Here is a 20,364-nt window from a genome sequence, read left to right on the forward strand (position 1 = left end):
GCTTACAGTGTAGACTTCCAGAACTTTAGAAAAATATTGAATATCGCTAATGTATTTTACGTGGAACTCCCAAACAACAGCATGTCCTCTAGGGGCTTCCCATGGTAGTTTGAGACTTTACACGATAAATGGCCAGGCTCCATGAGGCTGCTTCCTGGATCCATCCTGCTGTAGAGTTTCAGGCACGCCTGGAATGTTCTGGCATGACGCTCTCTGCTTGTCTTATTGCATGGAATTTATGACTTAGGAAAAAAATTTTTTAATACTTTAAGGTAATAATTATTCTTTAAGCAGTAACAGCAAAACCCCCAAACAAACCAATATTTAGAAAGAGTGAAAGGAAGAACAATTTTGTCTCGATTTGGGGGGAAAAAAAGCTCTGAAATGTTTTGGTTTTGTTTCATGAAAATTATTTGTCAAGGGTTCAGTGGCATTTAATGACCACGCTCTGTCTCCTTTACAGCTGTTTTTGCGATGATAGTGTGAAACGAACAGAGCTTATTTTTTCGAACGTTTTCCATGCCTCTTGTCCATCCTACAGAGACAACCTCAAGTGCAGAGCTTACCTGGGAAGGATCAGGGAACCATCAGTAGGTGTCTTAGCACCTAACACTTGCTTGTCCGAAGACATGCTTGGTATTAACTCCTATCACTGATCTTCTAGAACACTCCTTTGGAACACTTTATTTCATAAAATCACCTCGGGCTATACAACTCTCAACTGCGGGGGGAAAATGCCTCTCCTTCAGCCTCCAGAATCAAAGATTAAGGCAGCAGTGAAGCTTCACTATGATGGAGCGAGCACAGTGAGGAAAGCAAACTTAGAGCCATTCTCACATCTGTGGGGCGTCAAAGAGGGGGACATGGGGGGGAGGGCATCCAAAACAGGGCGATCAGAGAGACGGATGAGGGACACTTCCTGTGGGAAACAAATTTGATTTTGTTTCACCATCTCTAGTGTTTATCCATTCAGAGAAATCTTTGCCAGAAAGTCACTTTCTCATTGTAAATACGATGTTGATTTTTTTTCAGGACAGGAGCACTTTTACTGAGCATACTGTTTAGACAGAAAATGGAAGAGATCGAGTCACTTTTGCTGAAAAATACAGGTACGTAGGTAGCTACCAAATAGAGGTAAATCAATTTCCAAGGAAAATGACCAGATTCAATGGCTTTTGAACCTTCCAAGAAACCTGTTTTATGAGTGCATTTTGGAGGAAGGGCTACACAAACAGTAAAAAAGACCAAAATTGTCATTAAGAACCAAACACATAACTCTCCAGATTAATTGTAATGGCTTCATTCCCACCCCCGTGGCCTTATTCCATGGTCACTCCTGAGGACTCCTGGGAGGCATCTCTAGCTCTCAGATATAATATTCAAGTTTGCTCAGATTTATTCAAAAGAAATCTGAATAAAATATCCCCTCGGGGCTTCCCTGGTGGCACAGTGGTTAAGAATCCTCCTGCCAATGCAGGGGACACGGGTTCGAGCCCTGGTCCCGGAAGATCCCACATGCCGCGGAGCAACTAAGCCCACGCACCGCAACTACTGAGCCTGTGCTCTAGAACCCACGTGCCGCGACTACTGAAGCCCACGCGCCTGGAGCCCGTGCTCCGCAACGAGAGAGGCCACCGCAGTGAGAAGCCCGCGCACCGCAGCAAAGAGTGGCCCCTGCTCGCCGCAACTGGAGAAAAGCCCGCGCACAGCAACGAAGTCGCAACTCAGCACCCCCTGCCAAAAAAGAAAAAACAAAATCCCCTCACAGATCATCAGAGCAATGATAAAGAATTAGAGATTTACAACTGATTTCTTCACTGGTTGAAAAGAAAAATCACAACCCGTTTTCCTTAGCAGAATTTTTTTTTCTTCTTGCGTTGATGGTCTGATCATACTGTCTTATTTTCTGCCTTTTTCCAGTTGAAGAAAATCCCTTGGACAGAAATACTACTGATTGGCTTATTACTTCAGTAGAACAGAGACATTGTGATTATTATTATTATCATCTTAAATTTGATAGGTATCTTCAAAATGAAGACCTCTCCTAAGAACACAGATAATGAAAATTTCTGTGCTCTAGACTAAAAGCATCTACATTAAGATACTTGTTTTAACTTACATAAAGGTATGTATTCAACTTCTACAGAAATTGGGTATGGGGCTTCCCTGGTGGCGCAGTGGTTGAGAGTCCGCCTGCCGATGCAGGGGACGCGGGTTCGTGCCCTGGTCCGGGAAGATCCCACATGCCACGGAGCGGCTGGGCCCGTGAGCCATGGCCGCTGAGCCTGCGCGTCCGGAGCCTGTGCTCCGCAACGGGAGAGGCCACAACGGTTAGAGGCCCGCGTAACGCAAAAAAAAAAAAAAAGAAATTGGGTATGTTGTAGACACTGCCTCAAACAGAAAGACTACATCAAGTGGAACAACATTTATTGAAGGTTGGTATATCTATGGTCTGGTATATGGGTTTCCACTAACCAGCTGTGAGGCCTAAACCAGGGGTTGGCAACCTATAGCCCTCGGGTCAAACTGGCCAGCCACCTGTTTTTATACAGTTTCACTGGCACACAGCCACGCCCATTTGTTTACATCCTGTCTACTACTGTCTAGGGCTGCTTTCAGAGCGGTCCCGACTGAAATCATATGACAGTGTTCAGGAGCTGGCTCCTACAATGTTTGCTGACTCCTGCCTTTAGAAACTCATCTGGGCCTCAGTCTCCCCATTTGTGATTGAGAGGTTGGGCAAGACTGACGTTTTTCAACCAAGTCTGCACCTTAGAATAACTGACTCACTTTGCTGTACACCTGAAACACAACACTGTACATCAACTATGCTTCAATATAAATGAATGAATGAATGAATGAATGATTCACTTGGGGGGAGTTGGGGGAAGTCTCAGGGCCTGAGCTGTACCCCAGGGGATCTTGTTCCATCCGGCTGGGCCCCCGTTCAAGGTGATCTCTGTGCAGCCAGGGCGAGATCCACTGGACTAGACAACAACAAAGGCCCTTCCAGCTTGCGGCTTCCAAGACGCGTACTTCTTGTCAAATAAACAGTATCTGCAGGCAGGAACAAACACTTGGAAACGATGCCTAAATAACTTCAGCCTCAGCACTGAAGACTCACATTTGATTTATGCCATTCCAAGTCTCCGACTTGAGGAGCTGAGAATCTACAGCTTTGCACAGATACACATGCAGAGCTATATACATATAAACAGTTCCTTCGGAAGACAGCTACCCCTGGAAGGTAGTCCTGAACGTCAACTGCCACAACTAGGAAATCTGAGGCATAGGAGACAATATCAAGTGCACCTAAATCACATTTGGGGAAGGGATTAAAGAATATTTAATAAGCCTTTGGAGGTTGAAATATTGCTGAAACAGCCTGGAGGACGGCATGGGCGGGCCCAGACTGCTCAAGACAGGGCGGGGGCCTGGGGTGGAGGAAGCCTGCCGTGCGCAGCCTTGCGGCGGCTGCCAGCCTGCCACTCAGGGCGTCCACAGATGGTGGGAGGGGATTCTGCAAGGGCTGAGCTTTCTAGCCTCAAAACAGATTTGGTTTTGGAGGTCACACAAACAAGTCAACGCCTCTGAGAGTGAAGCTGAGCGTTCTTCCCCTTTGCACTGCCGGCAAAGATGCTTTGGTTAATTACAGGTATCCCAGCCTTGGCACCACTGACGTGTGGAGCCGCGCGATTCTCTGCCACGGGGGCTTGTCTTGTGTATTCAGGATGTTGCGCGGCATCCCCGGCCTTGATCCACTAGATACCCCTCGCCCTTCAAGTTGTCATAAGAAGGCAATTGTGTGCTGCTAAGATTACCCGCTAAGGTCTTCATGATTTCTTATCATCCTGCCTCAAAGGGGAATTAAAGATAACTGTTCTGAGGCAGCAGGGAACAAACTAATATACATAAAACACATGAATACTATATACATATATATATATATATATATATATATATATGTATACAGTATTATTTTATCCTGCCCCTTGTGAATGACAAATATTTCATCACCTCTGTCTGAACTAAAGTCTTTAAAAATCGAATGCTCTCTCTATAATACTTTCTCAAAAGAAATCACTGGGGAGCAATATGTCGATTCAGAAATGAATGCAGAGACCTAAAAGGCAATATTTTTCTTGCTTATGTATTCAAAGTTCAAAAGAATGGCTGGTGGGCTACGATTTTCCTTTTTTACCTGATGGGCAAATTGTACTGTCTGATTAAATTATTACGGGCTGTTCCATTTGTTTCTACAAGTATTTACTACTGATAAAACACCTTGTAGGGCTTCCCTGGTGGCGCAGTGGTTGAGAGTCCGCCTGCCGATGCAGGGGACACGGTGCCGATGCAGGGTGCCCCGGTCCGGGAAGATCCCACATGCCGCGGAGCGGCTGGGCCCGTGAGCCATGGCCGCTGAGCCTGCGCGTCCGGAGCCTGTGCTCCGCAACGGGAGAGGCCACAACAGTGAGAGGCCTGCGTACCCCCCATCCAAAAAAAAAAAAAAAAAAATTGGAAAACACCTTGTAGCTTTTAGTCTGCTCTAGTCACCGAAAAATGAATAATCAGATACCAAAGAACTATGAGATACAGGCGCTGAGCTTGAGAAATGAACAAATGGTTGGGGCAGGAAGGCTTGAACCCAGAAATGTTTATAAAATAATACGGAATGCAGTGTAATCCTGAAGGGGTAGTAAAGACAACATGGCATGTCTGAGATTAGAGAATTTCATGAAAAGCTAACCTAGAGTAGTCCTCGGTGAGCCTAGAGGTAGTCCTTTAAGAATCAACTGGGGAGGGGGAAGGGTAGGCTGTGACAAAGCGAGAGAGTGGCATGGACATATATACACTACCAAACGTAAAACGTAAAACAGATAGCTAGTGGGAAGCAGCCGCATAGCCGCATAGCACGGGGAGATCAGCTCGGTGCTTTGTGACCACCTAGAGGGCTGGGATAGGGAGGGTGGGAGGGAGGGAGACGCAAGAGGGAAGAGATATGGGAACATATGTATACGTATAACTGATTCACTTTGTTATACAGCAGAAACTAACACACCACTGTAAACCAATTATACCCCAATAAAGATGTTAAAAACAAAAAAAGAATCAACTGGAGTTAGTAGAGGAAGAGGTAGAAGGCTTGAGGAGGAAGATTATCCACTTTGATTTATATCAACTTTACATTCTTCTAACTTCTTAGAAGAATCTAGAATGTTTTTATAACTACAGAGAAGGCTTAAAATTTGCAAATAAGTTGGGGGATGGGGTAGAAGCCTTCAGGGGAGAAGAGCAATGGAGAGAGGAACTTTGGACTTCCCAAGGGCCAATCGTTACCGGGTTTAATCCTCAATCATACCTCCGTTGCACCGATGAACACCTAAGTCTTGGAGAAGTTAGTTGTGTTTTTTTTTTCCTTAACCTAAGTTCACACAAATTTAAAATGGCAAGGCCAGGGCACAAGGTGAAATCAGACTCCAAGCCTGTCTCAGACCTGCTGGATCAGAACCTGCATTTTAATAAGACGCCCAAGTATACTTCGTGTGTACATTTATATTTGAGACGTTCTGGTCTAAGAAACTAATTTAAACCTACAATTCTGACTGATAAGCAATCCTAGAGAGCGGAACGGATAACAGACCCCAAACCCTTTCATTGACTAACACGTGGTGACCATTTTCACTTGCGTACATGCTTTGCCAAAAATAACCACATATGAATAAGAATTCATGTAGGTCTCTTAAGAGATTGGAGATGTCAAACTCATAGACCAAGATGCTAAATTTACATTTTTAACCACGGCAAATAAATCATCACATTTCGAGTGATGGAACGAATTCAGGGATCATCAGATATTCATTCATTCCTTCGTTTAAAACGAACGTATAGAGTAGCCAGTGAATACTGAATAATTCAGCATTACTGTAAGTAAATAAAAATTATTCCACATGGATTTCCATATTTCATTTTTGTATTTTTACTCCATTATTTAGATTAGAATGGAAAACAGATCAGCTTCAATCTAGTTACCACTTTAAAGGAAATTTCTTTGCTTAGTCCAGGGAGCCCTTATGTCAGAAGTTAAGGCAAAAGCACCTTGTCTCTCCATCACCCAAGCTCTTTTTCCTTCTCATTACTTTTCTGAAGTGTGGCATGTTTGGGCCATAGTTCTTTCTGCCTTAATCATAGGTGATGATTAGTTCGGGGCAGGATGGGGTCCCTCCTGGGTCTGAGCCCCCAAACTCGGATTTCTCTAACCATAGTTAATGCTATTTAATTTCCATGACCTCACGTTCCAAGTGATTAAGGAGGTTCCTATTTAACCAGCTTCCCCCACCCACTAGACACTGAGCTAGACACTTGGACCTATATTATCTCATATAATCCTCCCAAGATCCCTAATGAGCAGGTATTATCATTCCCGTATTTTTGCAGGGGATCCGTGGCTGTTCCAAGGATCAAATAATACTGATCAAACTGTCAATCTGGAGATTTACAAATGCTAGTTATTCCTCTCGGTAATAGCTGGTTCTCAGTGTTGAATAAGCAAATACCCTTGAACCACATCTGAAAACAACTTCAAGCAGCATCTTGAAAGAGAATCTCCCTCCCTTACCACCCCACAGCCCTGACCTACAGGACTGTTTTCTAGAGGTACAAAGGCAGCGTGATGGCCTTGCCTAATACGTTTCCAGATGAATTTCTAGAATAAAAGAGAAACTGGAACCACTTTATTTGACGAGCTGAACACTATAAATGGGTGAGATCCTCGTCAGCCGGGACCCTCCAGTGCTTTTATTCAGCAATCCAGGGGCAAGAAAAGCACTTCCCTCCTGGGTGGAGTTTGTATGGGGACCTTGGGTCTCCTCGATATTCCAGAAGCGATGGGCCATACTGAACATGAGTCGGAAAGCCTGCCCGTTTCACTCCTCTCAGCCTTAAATCTGACGCCACCAACGAAGAGCAGCTGAGCTCTGGACAGCCACAAAAAGGGTCAAAGGACCGAGAAATAAACCTCTCTACCAGGCCAGGATGTTCATCCTAACACCTAAGTTTGTAAAAATTCCCTAACAGATAAAGCCAGCTCCCCAGCTGGCTTGGCCACACAACAGCTTTTCCTCCAGTGGCCTCTCACAGCGTCTTCCTAGAGATGGGTCCTTCCACAGTGGAAATGACATAAACTGCTCCCTTGCCTGGATATGCATCCGACCTATGAGCCCCGGTCAGGAAGGAAACGGAGACCTCTGAGGAAAGCACGTGAGAACGGCTAGCAGTTCAGCCCGTGATCAGCGGACCTTTAGTAAGAAAGGGTCTGGCCCAGATTTTTTCACGGACTGGAGTCCTCCTATGTTGCCCTGACTGCCACTGCAAAGGGATGCATGGTGCGAATGTCACTGTTGTCCTCTCTGAACACTGCTTTTCTTTGACATGTGTTTTCCCTTCGGCTTTTGGAATTAGGCAATTTCCAGAGAGCAACACGTAAGTCAGCAATTTTGGACAATAAGTCATATTAAAAACTATCTCATGGATCGAGTTTCATGGACTCTTCCTTCTCATAGCCCTTTTCTATACTCTTATCACAGTTATAATTATGTCTAGACCATGAAAGCAATGACGTGTCTTTGTGACTCATTTCTGAATTCCCAGAGTTTATCCAGGGCTTATCTCATTAGCTAAACACAGATATCCTTTAGGTGAATAAATATGGGTCCTTTTCTTTTTATAAATTTATTTATTTATATTTATTTTTGTCTGTGTTGGGTCTTCGTTGCTGTGCACAGGTTTTCTATAGTTGCGCCGAGCGGGGGTCGCTCTTTATTTTTTTGCGTGTGGTACGCGGGCCTCTCACTATTGCAGCCTCTCCCGTTGCGGAGCACAGGCTCCGGATGCGCAGGCTCAGCGGCCATGGCTCACGGGCCCAGCCGCTCCGCGGCATGTGGGATCCTCCCGGACCGGAGCACGAACCCGTGTCCCCCGCACTGGCAGGTGGACTCTCAACCACTGCGCCACCAGGGAAGCCCGGGGGCCTACTCTTCATTGCCGTGCGCGGGCTTCTCATTGTGGTGGCTTCTCTTGTTGCGGAGCACGGGCTCTAGGCACGTGGGCTTCAGTAATTGTAGCACGTGGGCTCAGTAGCTGTGGCTCGCGGGCTCTAGAGCGCAGGCTCAGTAGTTGTGGCGCACAGGCTTAGTTGCTCCGCGGCATGTGGGATCTTCCGAGACCAGGGCTCGAACTCATGTCCCCTGCATTGGCAGGCGGATTCTTAACCACCGTGCCTTCAGGGAAGCCCCTCTTTTCTTTTCTTTTTTTTCTTTTCTTCTCTCCTCTCCTCTCCTCTCTCTCTCTCTTTCTTTCTTTCAAAGCAGGAACTGACAAAGCAGATGGGGAAGATCATTTATAAAGACACAAAGGGGGTAGAAGATTTTCAGCCTTTCCATATCGTTTCAGTAATAAGAACCCAATCTATCCCCATGGATAAAAGCTGTTATTTGCCTGACTGTTCTCCCCAGCAAGCAGTAAAGGAGATACAAGGGAGGAGGGAGACGATGACCACGTTGCTCTATCCATTCTGTCGCAATGGCACGGAACACCCAGGGCCGCTACAGTGGAGGGGCCGAAGGCCTTCCCCTCCGTCTACAAGCTCCTTCGCTTCAGAGCTTTCCTCCTCCCCCAGCCCCCTCCAATAGTGAAACCCCTCCTTCTTCCTATTCTAAGGGAGACAGCTGCTAACGCAGAGCCCAGGGCCGCCTTGCTCCATCCTTCGTTCACACACCCAAGGCAATCTACAACAGAAAGCAAAGCTGGCCAACTGAGCTTGTGATTGGTCCAGGCTGCCCGCCTGTCATGTCACCTATATCTGTCTCATCTGTCTTATCTGTGTCGAAATGTGACAGTCATGGCATAAACCCGAATGCCAGCTTCTCTTTCCTCGGAAACAGCTGGAGTCCTCTGTCAACACCTGGGGTGCTGATTCCATCCAATAAAGCAGGAACATGAAAGACTAGCTCGTCCCCCTGGACTTCAAAATGCTGCTTGTTTTTAAAGCCATTTCTTTCAGTCCACCGCTCACTGCTTCTTAAAAGTCCATTTTACTACTTAGCTTGGTTTAAAAAGAAGGACAAATCAAAGTTTCCACCCAATTATAATTCCCCAGAGGGTTGTTCAAAATTTCCCATGTCAGCCAGAAACACAAATAGACCCTATAACCACTAAGTAATTTATGATACTGTCAGGAAATCCACGATTGGATTACACCAATGAAGCCTTTATTGTAACAGTAAATGCCCAGATATAATAGTAACCTCATGCTCATGGAACGCTTACTATGTGCCAATCGCAAGGCTAGGCACTTTACAAGCATTTTCTTTTTTGATGAGAAATGCAAAATGTATTCTCCTCTGTCAGCTTAAAAGCTATCCTCATGGGTAGGCAAAGTCCTTAAGTATCGTGCCCAAAAGTCTAAAACATAAAGTGAATTAAGTTTTAAGTGGATTTTGTAAGTGTATTGATAGTTTTATCAGATTTTTCCAGAATGTCACGTACTGAGAATATATCCAATCTTTAGCTACATTCACCTCCTCAGGCCACTTGTGTCCTCTTTATAATTCTACCTATCCAGTGTCCAAAAATTTGCCAGCCTTTCTAAGAAGAACCTAATTTATGATTTGTCAGTGATAGAGAATGAAAGAGAATTCTGAATATCACAGCCTTAAAAAATGACATATTTAGTTAATGTAAGTTCAGCAAATCCTGCTAGCTTTAACTCTGTAACTGGTCAAGACGAATTGTGCTCTTTCAAAACTTTTCAACTTAAATTCAAATACCATGCACAAATAGATACTCCTCACTTAACATTTACCCGCTTCATATATTTAAATAAAGTTACGCAGTTAACTATACATTAAGACATTCAGGAAAAAAATTACGCCATGAGGGAAGTCGGTGAGCCCATGGAAGCTTCAAGGACGATTCATTAGTTTCCACACGAGTATCTCCTTTCCTCTGAGGTGTCCCCAAGGTCATCCGGGGGCCCTCTGTGTGAACTCAGCTCCTGGCATGAGACCTGGCCCTTCAAGACAACCCAGTCTACGCTGGCTCAACCGGAGAAAATGTTGGCATGGAGATACCTTAAGGCAGCTTTTCTGGTGGCCCTAGAGGCAACATCCACCATCCATGATGGTGGCCTACAGCCCGGCCAGCTGTGTGTGTAAAGTCTCCAAACCTCAAAGGAAACCTCGGAAATGACGGAACCACGTGAAAGGCAATGCACTGTTAGCTGGAGAAGAAGTAGCCGAAGAGACACAGAACAACTGGGCAGCAGGGAACTGTGTTCTACTCCTAGCTCAAAGTCCTCTCCCCAGGTGATGCGGGGTCACCCCTCTTACCACTGTCAGCCCCAATTTCCTCATCTGCACAATGGGGATGAAAGAACACGACCTTCAATGTTGCATCTGGCTCTAAAATATTCCTGAAGTCTGTGGTAGGCATTCAGAGGCTTGAACAGCAACCTCCTTATAAGTGGATCAAAAAGCCAGAAGAAATAAGGACACGTGGTCACCAGTATGTCGCTGCACTAGGGGAGCAGGAAAAGAATCACATTTAAGTCTGGACCCAAGAGCTACTCATCAGTGACCACTCCTATCGATCCTGGGTCTTCAAGGACAAGATACTGACTCTTATCTATTTGCATGTTTCTGTTGAGTGTGGGAGGTTTTGACCTATGACACTACTTCACTTTGCATATTAAAAAAGAGACCACAAAATCTAAAGTAATGTGAACATCTTTTTCCCCTTCTGTTTCTTCTGTGGACACAATGACCCTAATCTTTCTGATATCCTCATTTGACCTTGCCTTCAGAAAACCTACATGACATCAGCCTCTCTCACAAAAACAAAACTCCTTCAGTGTTACGCTATAAAGAAGAGGAAAAATGCCCCAAACCCTTAACCTGGCACTCAAAGACTCAAACTCTTCCCCCAACAAGACTCTTCCGACATCCTCCCTCCTGGCCGCTCCATCGGCAACCTGGGCTCTAGCCAGCATTGTCTAGAATCTCTAAGCTGTCTTACGGATTCCTGCCAACAGGTCTCTGCTGGCCTCACTCCTGAGGAACGCCTTGCTCTTCTTCTTTGATGCATAATCCACCCCATCTGTCAAGGCGGCTTAAAGCCCACCACCCTGAAGCACGGTTTCTTGTCTACTCAAACCCAGAGCTGGCTCTTCCTCCCCCGAATCCCGAAACACGCCTCTAACCCATCAATCCCGCACCTGTCCATCAACAAGCATTTATTCACTGTCACGCCCCCGCCCTTCGCCAGGTGCTTGAGACACAGAACTACAAAGCCCATGAAAGCAACAACGTGGACTCTTACCTCACACGCAAATAAGACAAGCACTGGTTAAAAAATAATTGGCAGGGCTTCCCTGGTGGCACAGTGGTTAAGAATCCGCCTGCCCGTGCAGGGGACACGAGTTCGAGCCCTGGTCCTCGAAGATCCCGCGTGCCGCGGAGCAACTAAATCCGCGCGCCACAACGACTGAGCCCATGTGCCACAACTACTGAGCCCGCATGCCACAACTACTGAAGCCCACGCGCCTAGAGCCCGTGCTCCGCAACAAGAGAAGCCACCGCAGTGAGAAGCCCGCACGCCGCAACGAAGAGTAGCTCCCGCTCGCCACCACTAGAGAAAGCCCGTGCGCAGCAACAAAGACCCAACACAGCCAAAAAGAAAGAAATAAAAATTAAGAAAGAAAAAAAAATAATTGGCAGGTGGTCTGCCTCCAAATTCCACACCTTAACCATCATGCCATTCTAACCCCCTGGTTTCTCACAGTATTTTTACGTTATAATATATCGCCAGGCGCAAGGCTGAGGGTTTACATGAAACATTTTATCTTGTTTTTCCATGATTCTACGCATATAAGTACATTATTAGCCCTGTTTTACAGAGGAACTTAAGCTAAGCAACAGGTTCAAAGACTACATTTGTTTCCACAGCCATGTGACTAAAAGGTACCTTGCGTACTTGTCTGTGCATATCCCAGAGCTCTCTGAGCTTCTCAAAAATGATTCCAATAACAATAAATCATCAGGCAATAAGACATTCCCATCCGCAGTTGAAGGAGGGAGAGGAGACTCCTCAGGGGGAATAGGCAGATGAGAAGGAGAGAGGAGAAAGATGGAGCCTTAAACTTACTGTTAAGAACATATCCCTAGAGATGTTTTGTTTTACTCCATATATCATAAATAGTTTTTGTACCCAACTAAGAAAATTAAAATATAGGTTTAACATATTTGACAAATATTTGGAAACTGTGTTTCATCACATGGGAAGTTTTAAAAAATATATTGCAGACTAAAGAAATGTTCCCATGAAATAAGTACAAGCAGAATCACAATTTGAAGGGGCCAGCTGGAACTGGTGAGACCTCATATAACCAAAACATTTTGGAAGACATGTGTCTGAAGTTCACGTATCCCCAGTAGCATCGTGTGACAAAATGTCATAAGGTGTATCTACGTGTTAGATTAAAATCTAGCCTAGAATTATTGTGAACTAGTCTGAAAAAAGATACACGGGTTTCACAAGGGATGTGGTAAGTGGGAAGAATAAAGAAGAATGACTGATACCAAACAATCTATGGTAAGTGGGAGAAATTAAAAAAGAATGATACCAAACAATCCACGGACATCTAGTAAATTCAACATTGTTTTCTAATAAACAGCTTGGCAATGGTAGGTGAAATGGCCCTTATTCCAGGAAGCCTTTCTCCATCTCTCAGGTCTGGGGTTGGTGTCGTCCCTGCTTTGGGCAGCGTGCCTCCTTCCACCACCACCAGAGGAAATGTTCACCCACCGGCACTCTCTGCTAAACTTTAAGCTCCGTGAAGGAGAGAGACCGTTTCTGTTCATATTGCCTTCATTTATGCAGCACACGTTAACTTACTTTTGCGTGACCTCTCAAAAAACCCCATATGTCAGGGCTTCCCTGGTGGCGCGGTGGTTAAGAATCCGCCTGCCAATGCAGGGGACACGGGTTCAAGCCCTGGCCAGGGAAGGAAGATCCCACATGCCGCGGAGCGACTAAGCCCGTGTGCCACAACTACTGGGCCTGCGCTCTAGAGCCCGCGAGCCACAACTACTGAGCCCGCGTCCACAACTACTGAAGCCCGCACGCCTAGAGCCTGTGCTCCGCAACAAGAGAAGCCACCGCAATGAGAAGCCCGCGCACCACAACGAAGAGCAGCCCCCGCTCGCCGCAACTGGAGAAAGCCCACGTGCAGCAACGAATACCCAACGCAGCCAAGAATAAATTTAAAAAATAAATAAAAACCCATGTCAAATACGGTTAATGGGAGGATAAAGGAAATGGTAGGTATAATGGATCTATCAAGTGTCCATCGCATAGGTGCATAAAACAAAGGTGAGTTGTTCTACGAGTATTTGAGATCTAGTTTATCAAAATTCACACCATTAAATTTAAACCAGTGAAATGCAATACAGACCAAAATAATGATTCACTTCCAGCTGGATAAAATATAATGTAACATCTGGCTGTGCTCTTATTTAGAAATTCTCTCATAGAATTCTTTATCGTGTTTACGGATGAATAGCTGCAGTATTGTTAGGAATGGAATTGAAGTTTTCATGTAGTGTTAACAGCTGATCATCTGTGAAGCCGCTGACAAGTATCTATCGGGAATTCATTCATTATCTGCAAGACCCTGTGGTCAGTCTTACGTGGGTGATGGCACAGTGAGAGCCAAAGGTCTCTGCCTAACTTAGGGTGCTTAGATTCTTGAGGGGGACATAGCGTGTGTTCAGCTGATTGTTATGGGTTGGACTGTGGCCCCTAAAATTTCACGTGTTGAAGTCCTAATCCCAAATACCTCAGAATGGAAACTTATTTAGGAATAAGGTCATTGCAGCTCTAATTGGCTGTGATGAGATCATACTGTAGTAAAGTGGGCCCTTAATCCAATATGACTGGTGTCCTTTTAAGAAGGGGAAATCTGCGGATTCCCTGGCGGTCCAGCGGTTAAGACTCTGCGCTTCCACCCCTGGTCGGGGAACTGAGATCCCGCATGCCTCGTGGCACGGCCAGGAAAAAAAAAAAAAAATATGCCAAGAAGGGGAAATCTGAACACAAAGACAGGCACAGCGGGAGAATGCCATGTGAAGAGACACAGGGAGAAGACAGCCACCTACAACCCAAGGAGAGACGCCTGGAATCCACTCTTCCCTCACAGCCCTCAAAAGGAATCAACTCTGCTGACACCTTGATTTAGCACCTCTGGACCCCAGAACTGTAAGACAATACATTTCTTTCCTTTAGGCCACCTAGTTTGTGGTTCCTTGTTGTGGCAGTCGTGGCAAATTCATACGGTGACAAACACGAAATTCTCACAGATGAAGGTTTCTCAACCTGGGCACTACTGAGATTTGGGACCAGACAAGTCTATGTGGGAGCGCCCATCCTGCACCCTGTAGGATGTAGCAGCATCCCTGGCCTCTATCCACATATGTATGCAACACACACACACACACACACACACACACACACACACACACACCCGCCCCCCCACACACACACACCCTTTCACTGGAACCTGCACTAAATCGGCTACTATTTTCAGAGAAGAAACAATCTATAGAGACTAAGGAAAAAGGAAAAAGTCTAGCTCAGTATCTACTTACAACTTCCCCAACGGCAAATAAAGTACAAGACTTTAAAAAATATAGACCCTTATGATCTATAAATGACGCTGAAGAGTGAAATCCCATGTCTTCACCTCCAGATGAGAAGGGCTACACAGGAAGGCTGAGATTTAATTGGAACCTTTATCAAACTATTATAAAATTACAATGGGATGATCCACTGAAAGGGTTTTTTTTTTTTTTTTTTTTTTTTTTACAAATAAACTCCCTAGGCCAACAGAAGGCCAATTAGAGTCAGAAAAGCAAAACAATGATTTGCAACTTCAGCTTCAGCTAACTTGAAGTCTGACTATGCTGAAACTGAAGGGCAAGGAAAGGTCAGTTTTTCTTGGTTTGTGTATTTTTATAGGTGTAACTAGAGGAAAGAAACAAGAGCTCCAACACTGTATGCTGGAACAGAGGAAAAGAAATTACTGCATCATAATTCCTCGAAAACTCCGGAATGCGTCCTATTAAATTCTCTTACATGTTATGTGGTTCACAAATCAAACTTTTGATCCAAGTTTGGAGGACTGAGAGGCTTCTTCAAATTCAATCGAAATGATGGGAAAAGGTGCACATTATGATATGCTCCATTTAGAGACTTATGCATTTTTCAGGAAGACTTTTCTCTTTTTATCTTAAAACAGAGTTCAGGAAATGCTGGTTTAGTTTTCTCTTTGCTTCAATATTTTAAGAGTACTTCCCAACGCATAGTTTCCAAAAGCATTAGATTCCTGATGCTATTTCAAATGATGTGAAAGATATTGCTTGCGTGAATTCTATCTACATGCTGGAATTTTTAAATGTTTTTTTCCCTTTGTGTCTAGAAAAAAAGGTGTAATGTACAAAAGTATATTCCAATCCTCTACATCAACACACGTACACTGAGAGTTCATGTGAGCAAAAAATGTCCCTCAAAGTTGAGTGTTACTGCAAGAAATAATTATTCTTCATAATCACTGCAGAATTCCCCCTCTTCAAATAATGGACTTTTACTAACAGAAGTAAAAAAAAAAAAACATTTTCAAACAGCAGACACCTGAATCCTTACATATTCAATTAACTAAAACAAATCTATCATGTTATCAATGAAAGCATCCTCAAATTCCCACATGCTTTGTGTTTCCACATCATCACAAATCCATTTCTGTACGAGATGCTAAAGCCTCAGGAAAATACATTAAAAGAACACATTTACCTGATGAACCTAGGGGCAGGACAGGAATAAAGACACAGACGTAGAGAATGGACTTGAGGACACGGGGAGGGGGAAGGGTAAGCTGGGACGAAGTGAGAGAGTGGCATGGTCACATATATATACACTACCAAAGGTAAAATAGAGAGCTAGTGGGAAGCAGCCGCATAGCACAGGGAGATCAGCTCGGTGCTCTGTGACCACCTAGAGGGGTGGGATAGGGAGGGTGGGAGGGAGTCTCAAGAGGGAGGGGATACGGGGATATATGTATATGTATAGCTGATTCACTTTGTTATACAGCAGAAACTAACACAACATTGTAAAGCAATTATACTCCAATAAAGACATTTTTAAAAATGGCTAATAAACCAAAAGAAAAAAAAACCCATTTACTTTTTCAGATCAAAGTAATTAACAAAAATACCCTTTCTTGGTTTTGGTCCTTTCGGTATGCTATTACTTTCTTCAAAAATTCAATGTTTATATTGTACATAGGTTTTGAAGTACCATAGGCACCCAAATGTCATCTATTCTGTGATTTTTTTAAATTCTAACCTAAGTGGCATGTTTTAGAACAAACAGGCTGTGCTAGCACGTTATTTGTTTAAACACTCATAAGCACATTTTGTGAAATGGCTGTAAATAAATACTTATAAGCATATTTTGTCGAGCGGCTATAAGTGTGTTTTGGTGCACTGGGTGCTGTTTATATGCTTATATTTCTGTAATTAGAAGATAAAATCCACTAGATCATTAATTCTCAGGCCCTCCCGGTAATAGTATAAAATGACCGCTAACCCACTGGCTTGATTAGACAAGTGTGCGGGGCTCTTAATTGAAGAGTTTCATTTTCATCACAAAAAGGGCTAGGGCATTAAAAGTGTCTCCTCTTAAATTTGGAGATGTAAATAACTAAGAACTCCTCTGTGATGGTACACAAGTCATGAGAAGAACTCGAGGATCAGGTGTAAATGTCAAGTCTGGGAGCTGCTGAATATGGAAGCTCATTGTGGTGCTTTGACAAATGGTCATTAAAGGTAGTGTCAAGCCAACTGAAGGAACATTTTTTGAATTAAAAAACCGATCCGGCAGCTTTACGTTTCGGAAAGCAACAACACCTAGGTCCTTGAAAACCAACTTACGGTTACCAAAGGGGAAAGGTGGTCATGGGGGGGGTGATAAATGAGGAGTTTGGGATTAACAGATACACACTACTATATATAAAATAGGTAACCAACAAGGACGTACTGTAGAGCGCCAGGAACTCTACTCAACATTCTGTAATAACCTAAAAGGGAAAAGAATCCGAAAAAGAAAATATATAACTGGATCACTCTGCTGTACATCTGAAACTAACACAACATTGCAAATCAACCATACTTCAATTTTTAAAAAAAGGAAAAAACCCACCTATGTCCAATCATCCTAAATATTCTGTCCCCCACCAAAAAAGGGTGGAGGGATCACCTTGGTTTCTAAAATTTGATAGCCACAGCAATCTCTGAAGAATTTGTTTTAGCAGCACAATTCACACACGCACTGCCTTTGCTATTAAGAACTCTGGAGGTGTGTTTTTGGCTACCTTCGTGCGCGACACTAGAAAACCAGGCAGCATCTGTCTTCCCTTGTCTGTATCACCTCGATCCTCTGGCTCAGCTTTCTAAAGACGGTTTTATACCAGTCACCTCACTTTGAGTGAGGCATGCTGCCCAAGTGACGCTTTTGTCCCCCAAGTGACCTTTGGAAGCACGGATTCACTTCGGCATGCCAAACTCCCTCAGCATACCAAGAAATAGCCACCAAATCACAGATGTGGTCCATTCATCCCAGCATCCCCCAAATAAACTACGCGGTCCTGGTAAACACAAGCCCCCATCAGCGCCGAGGAGAAGGGATAGGAGCCATTGGTGAGACGTGGCGATGAGCCCTGAGTGGTGTGTGTTTGTCCTGAGAGGAAGGACTTCGGTATATATTTACGCAAAGCTCTTAATTTATACTTCCTTTCCTTTTAATTGGCATCTTGTTACCTAAAATTAGCTGGTGAACGGAGCAGACAGAGCGTCTCATGATCAGAGCAAACTCTCTCGGCTGAGTTTGCAATAATTAGACCCACCGTCGCCCGCAGATGAACAGACACCTGGAGGCCTGGCTTATTTCTTCCCCGGTGCCTTCTCTCCATATTTAGAGAGTGATTTTTTAAATCTGACGTATAGTCATATTAATTATCATTCCCTGAGGTGGAGTTGGGCTCCTAATTCATGTTAAAAGTGAAGTTCAAACGTTCTTGCCTGTAACCTTATGGCATAAAAAGCCTCCACGCAAAGGAATTCTTTCGTGAAACCCGAGACGATCGGGACACTCTACTTCACCAATACGCTGGATATCATTTACGCAAGGAATAAAAGGTCACGTGTCCTCTAAAATCCCACATTTGCTATAGGCATTTCTCCTTCTATTCTTCTGTTTGGGCAGTAACTAGATACAGGTACGATGCAAGTGAAATGAGTTTTCCCTGATGAGTAAGGAAAGTAAACGCCCCCAAAATGCCCAAACCCAGATTTCATCTGCCATTCCTTCCCACGCGCGCACGCTCTCGTTCTCTCTCGCTCTCTCTCAACTGCGAGGATTGAAAATGATCCAGATTTTTCAGAATTCGCCCTCACCTTGACAACGCTAACATTACAAGCAGCAGTCAACTTTTACAAGACACCCTTATTGTGTAACACGTCTAGGCTGCCAGAAAGACGTGCTATAACGAATCAGATAACAAAGGCGAAGAGAAAACCTTCACCTGCCACGTAGCTAGCAGTGAATATACTTTTTCTTTCCGTGACATTTGCTGGCAGAAAGGGGTTCGGCTTAAGGCGGATCGGACTAACCTTCAATTTGTCATAGCGCTCACTCAAGGCTGCCACCTGATGGTCTCGGTGCCGCCCGACCAGTTTACACAAGGCACAGATTAACTGGTCATCGGTCACGCAGTACATATTCACCTTCTCATCCTCGTGCTCCAGGCACATCAGCCCCCGAATGTGCGAGTCCGGGATGGGCTCAATCAGACGGTGGCCTGTAAAGGGCTTCTTGTTCGGGTGAGTGGCTTTCAGGCACTCGTCACAGTAGGACACTTCACAAGTGACACAGGTCTTCACGGCGTCTTGGGCAGGATCCTGGTCACAGAACTGGCAGAGGACTTTCTCGGCCGAAGTCATGCTGTTGGCGTCGAACGGCCGCTCCCGGCGGGTCTCGCTGGGGGAATTGGGCCCGCTCACCGAAGCTTTCTGGAACCTGTCGATGATGTTCTGCAGGGTGACGTTGCGCTTGAGCCCGTCTAGACCTCGCTGGCTGAGCGTGATGACATGTCGGCAGGTGGGGCACTGGAAGGCAGTGATGGACTCCACGGACTCGTTGGTGGCGCAGTGTGACACCAGGATGCGGTGGGCGCAGTTGAAGCAGAGGCTGTGTGCGCAGGGGAGCAGAAGAGGGTCCTCAAAGAGCTCCAGACAAATAGGGCAGGTCAGCTCCGACTCCAGTGTTTCCATCTTCAGGCAAAGCTCTCCTGGGTCATCAGCAAAATCCAAGGAAGCTGATCAGCTACCTGGAAACAGAACGTAAGATTTGATTAGGCACGAGGGGGTCAGCCGTGCGGGGCTGTCAGCTTTGAATACATCTCAGAATAATTCCCAACACAGGTCACGGAAGGGTAAATGTGTGTACATTCCAAATAATTCTCTCTCTATTCACTGGGGAAACGGGGGGGGGGGGGGGTGTGGGGAAACACCCTAAGCCAGCAGACCAGCTAACATTTCCTCAAGGTTCCCGTCACTGAAAGCGGCTTTTTTTTTTTTTTTTTTTTGCGATTTTGTTCTTTAAAGGTTCTCACTCCAAACTGGCAAGTTCTTGAAACTGTAATTTCCATATCTAATCACAATAATCTTACTGTAACATGGCCAAGTTTTCCTTGTGTTGAAAATGAAAATGTAGAAACATTAATTAATGAACTACGGAGTCTTTCATAACTTTGAATTTATGAACTTACATGTTAAGTGTATGTGTTTTAAGGGCCTCTACTCTGCCATACGGAACCAGGCTTCAGAGAAGGAGAAAGGCACTTATTGTAGAAACGGGCATGAAATGTGTATGAAATCAAACACGTGATTTCAGGGGTAATGATAACGCTTCAGCAGGGAATGTCAGTTTCCAAAATACATTCCCGAGAAAAAAACAGTGACTTTCACAAAGATGACTGTGATAAAGGTAACGTTTCTGGCATGCGTTTGTTACTCTTCTGAATAATTCTATTGTTTAATCCAGTGGTGGGTCGTGGGTGGGCAGAGGGAAGCAAAGAAAAATATCTGGGGGCCTTTTCAGCTGCTGCGGTGAGCTTGGGGACCAATGACTAATAACGACATAGTTCATTAGAACAAGGATTTTCGTGGCTACAATATTCATTTGCTAAGTTGTAACAGC

The 20,364-nt window shown here is 44.7% G+C and overlaps 1 protein-coding gene across 2 annotated transcripts in view; it reads right to left on the reverse strand.

The window, feature by feature from the left end:
* MID1 (midline 1) overlaps nt 1-19,436 on the reverse strand; it is a 126,836-nt gene extending 107,400 nt beyond the window's left edge. Inside the window, exon 1 of one of the 2 annotated variants that reach the window (XM_065900416.1) lies at nt 18,891-19,436. In XM_065900416.1, coding sequence (XP_065756488.1) covers nt 18,891-19,436 — 546 coding nt within the window. Of the gene's footprint in view, nt 1-18,776 lie in introns of both variants that reach the window. The other variant, XM_065900415.1, reaches the window with a different exon arrangement.
* Between the last annotated feature and the right edge of the window lie 928 nt (nt 19,437-20,364).

Source organism: Phocoena phocoena, chromosome X (assembly GCF_963924675.1).
Source record: "Phocoena phocoena chromosome X, mPhoPho1.1, whole genome shotgun sequence".
Lineage (NCBI taxonomy): Eukaryota > Metazoa > Chordata > Mammalia > Artiodactyla > Phocoenidae > Phocoena > Phocoena phocoena.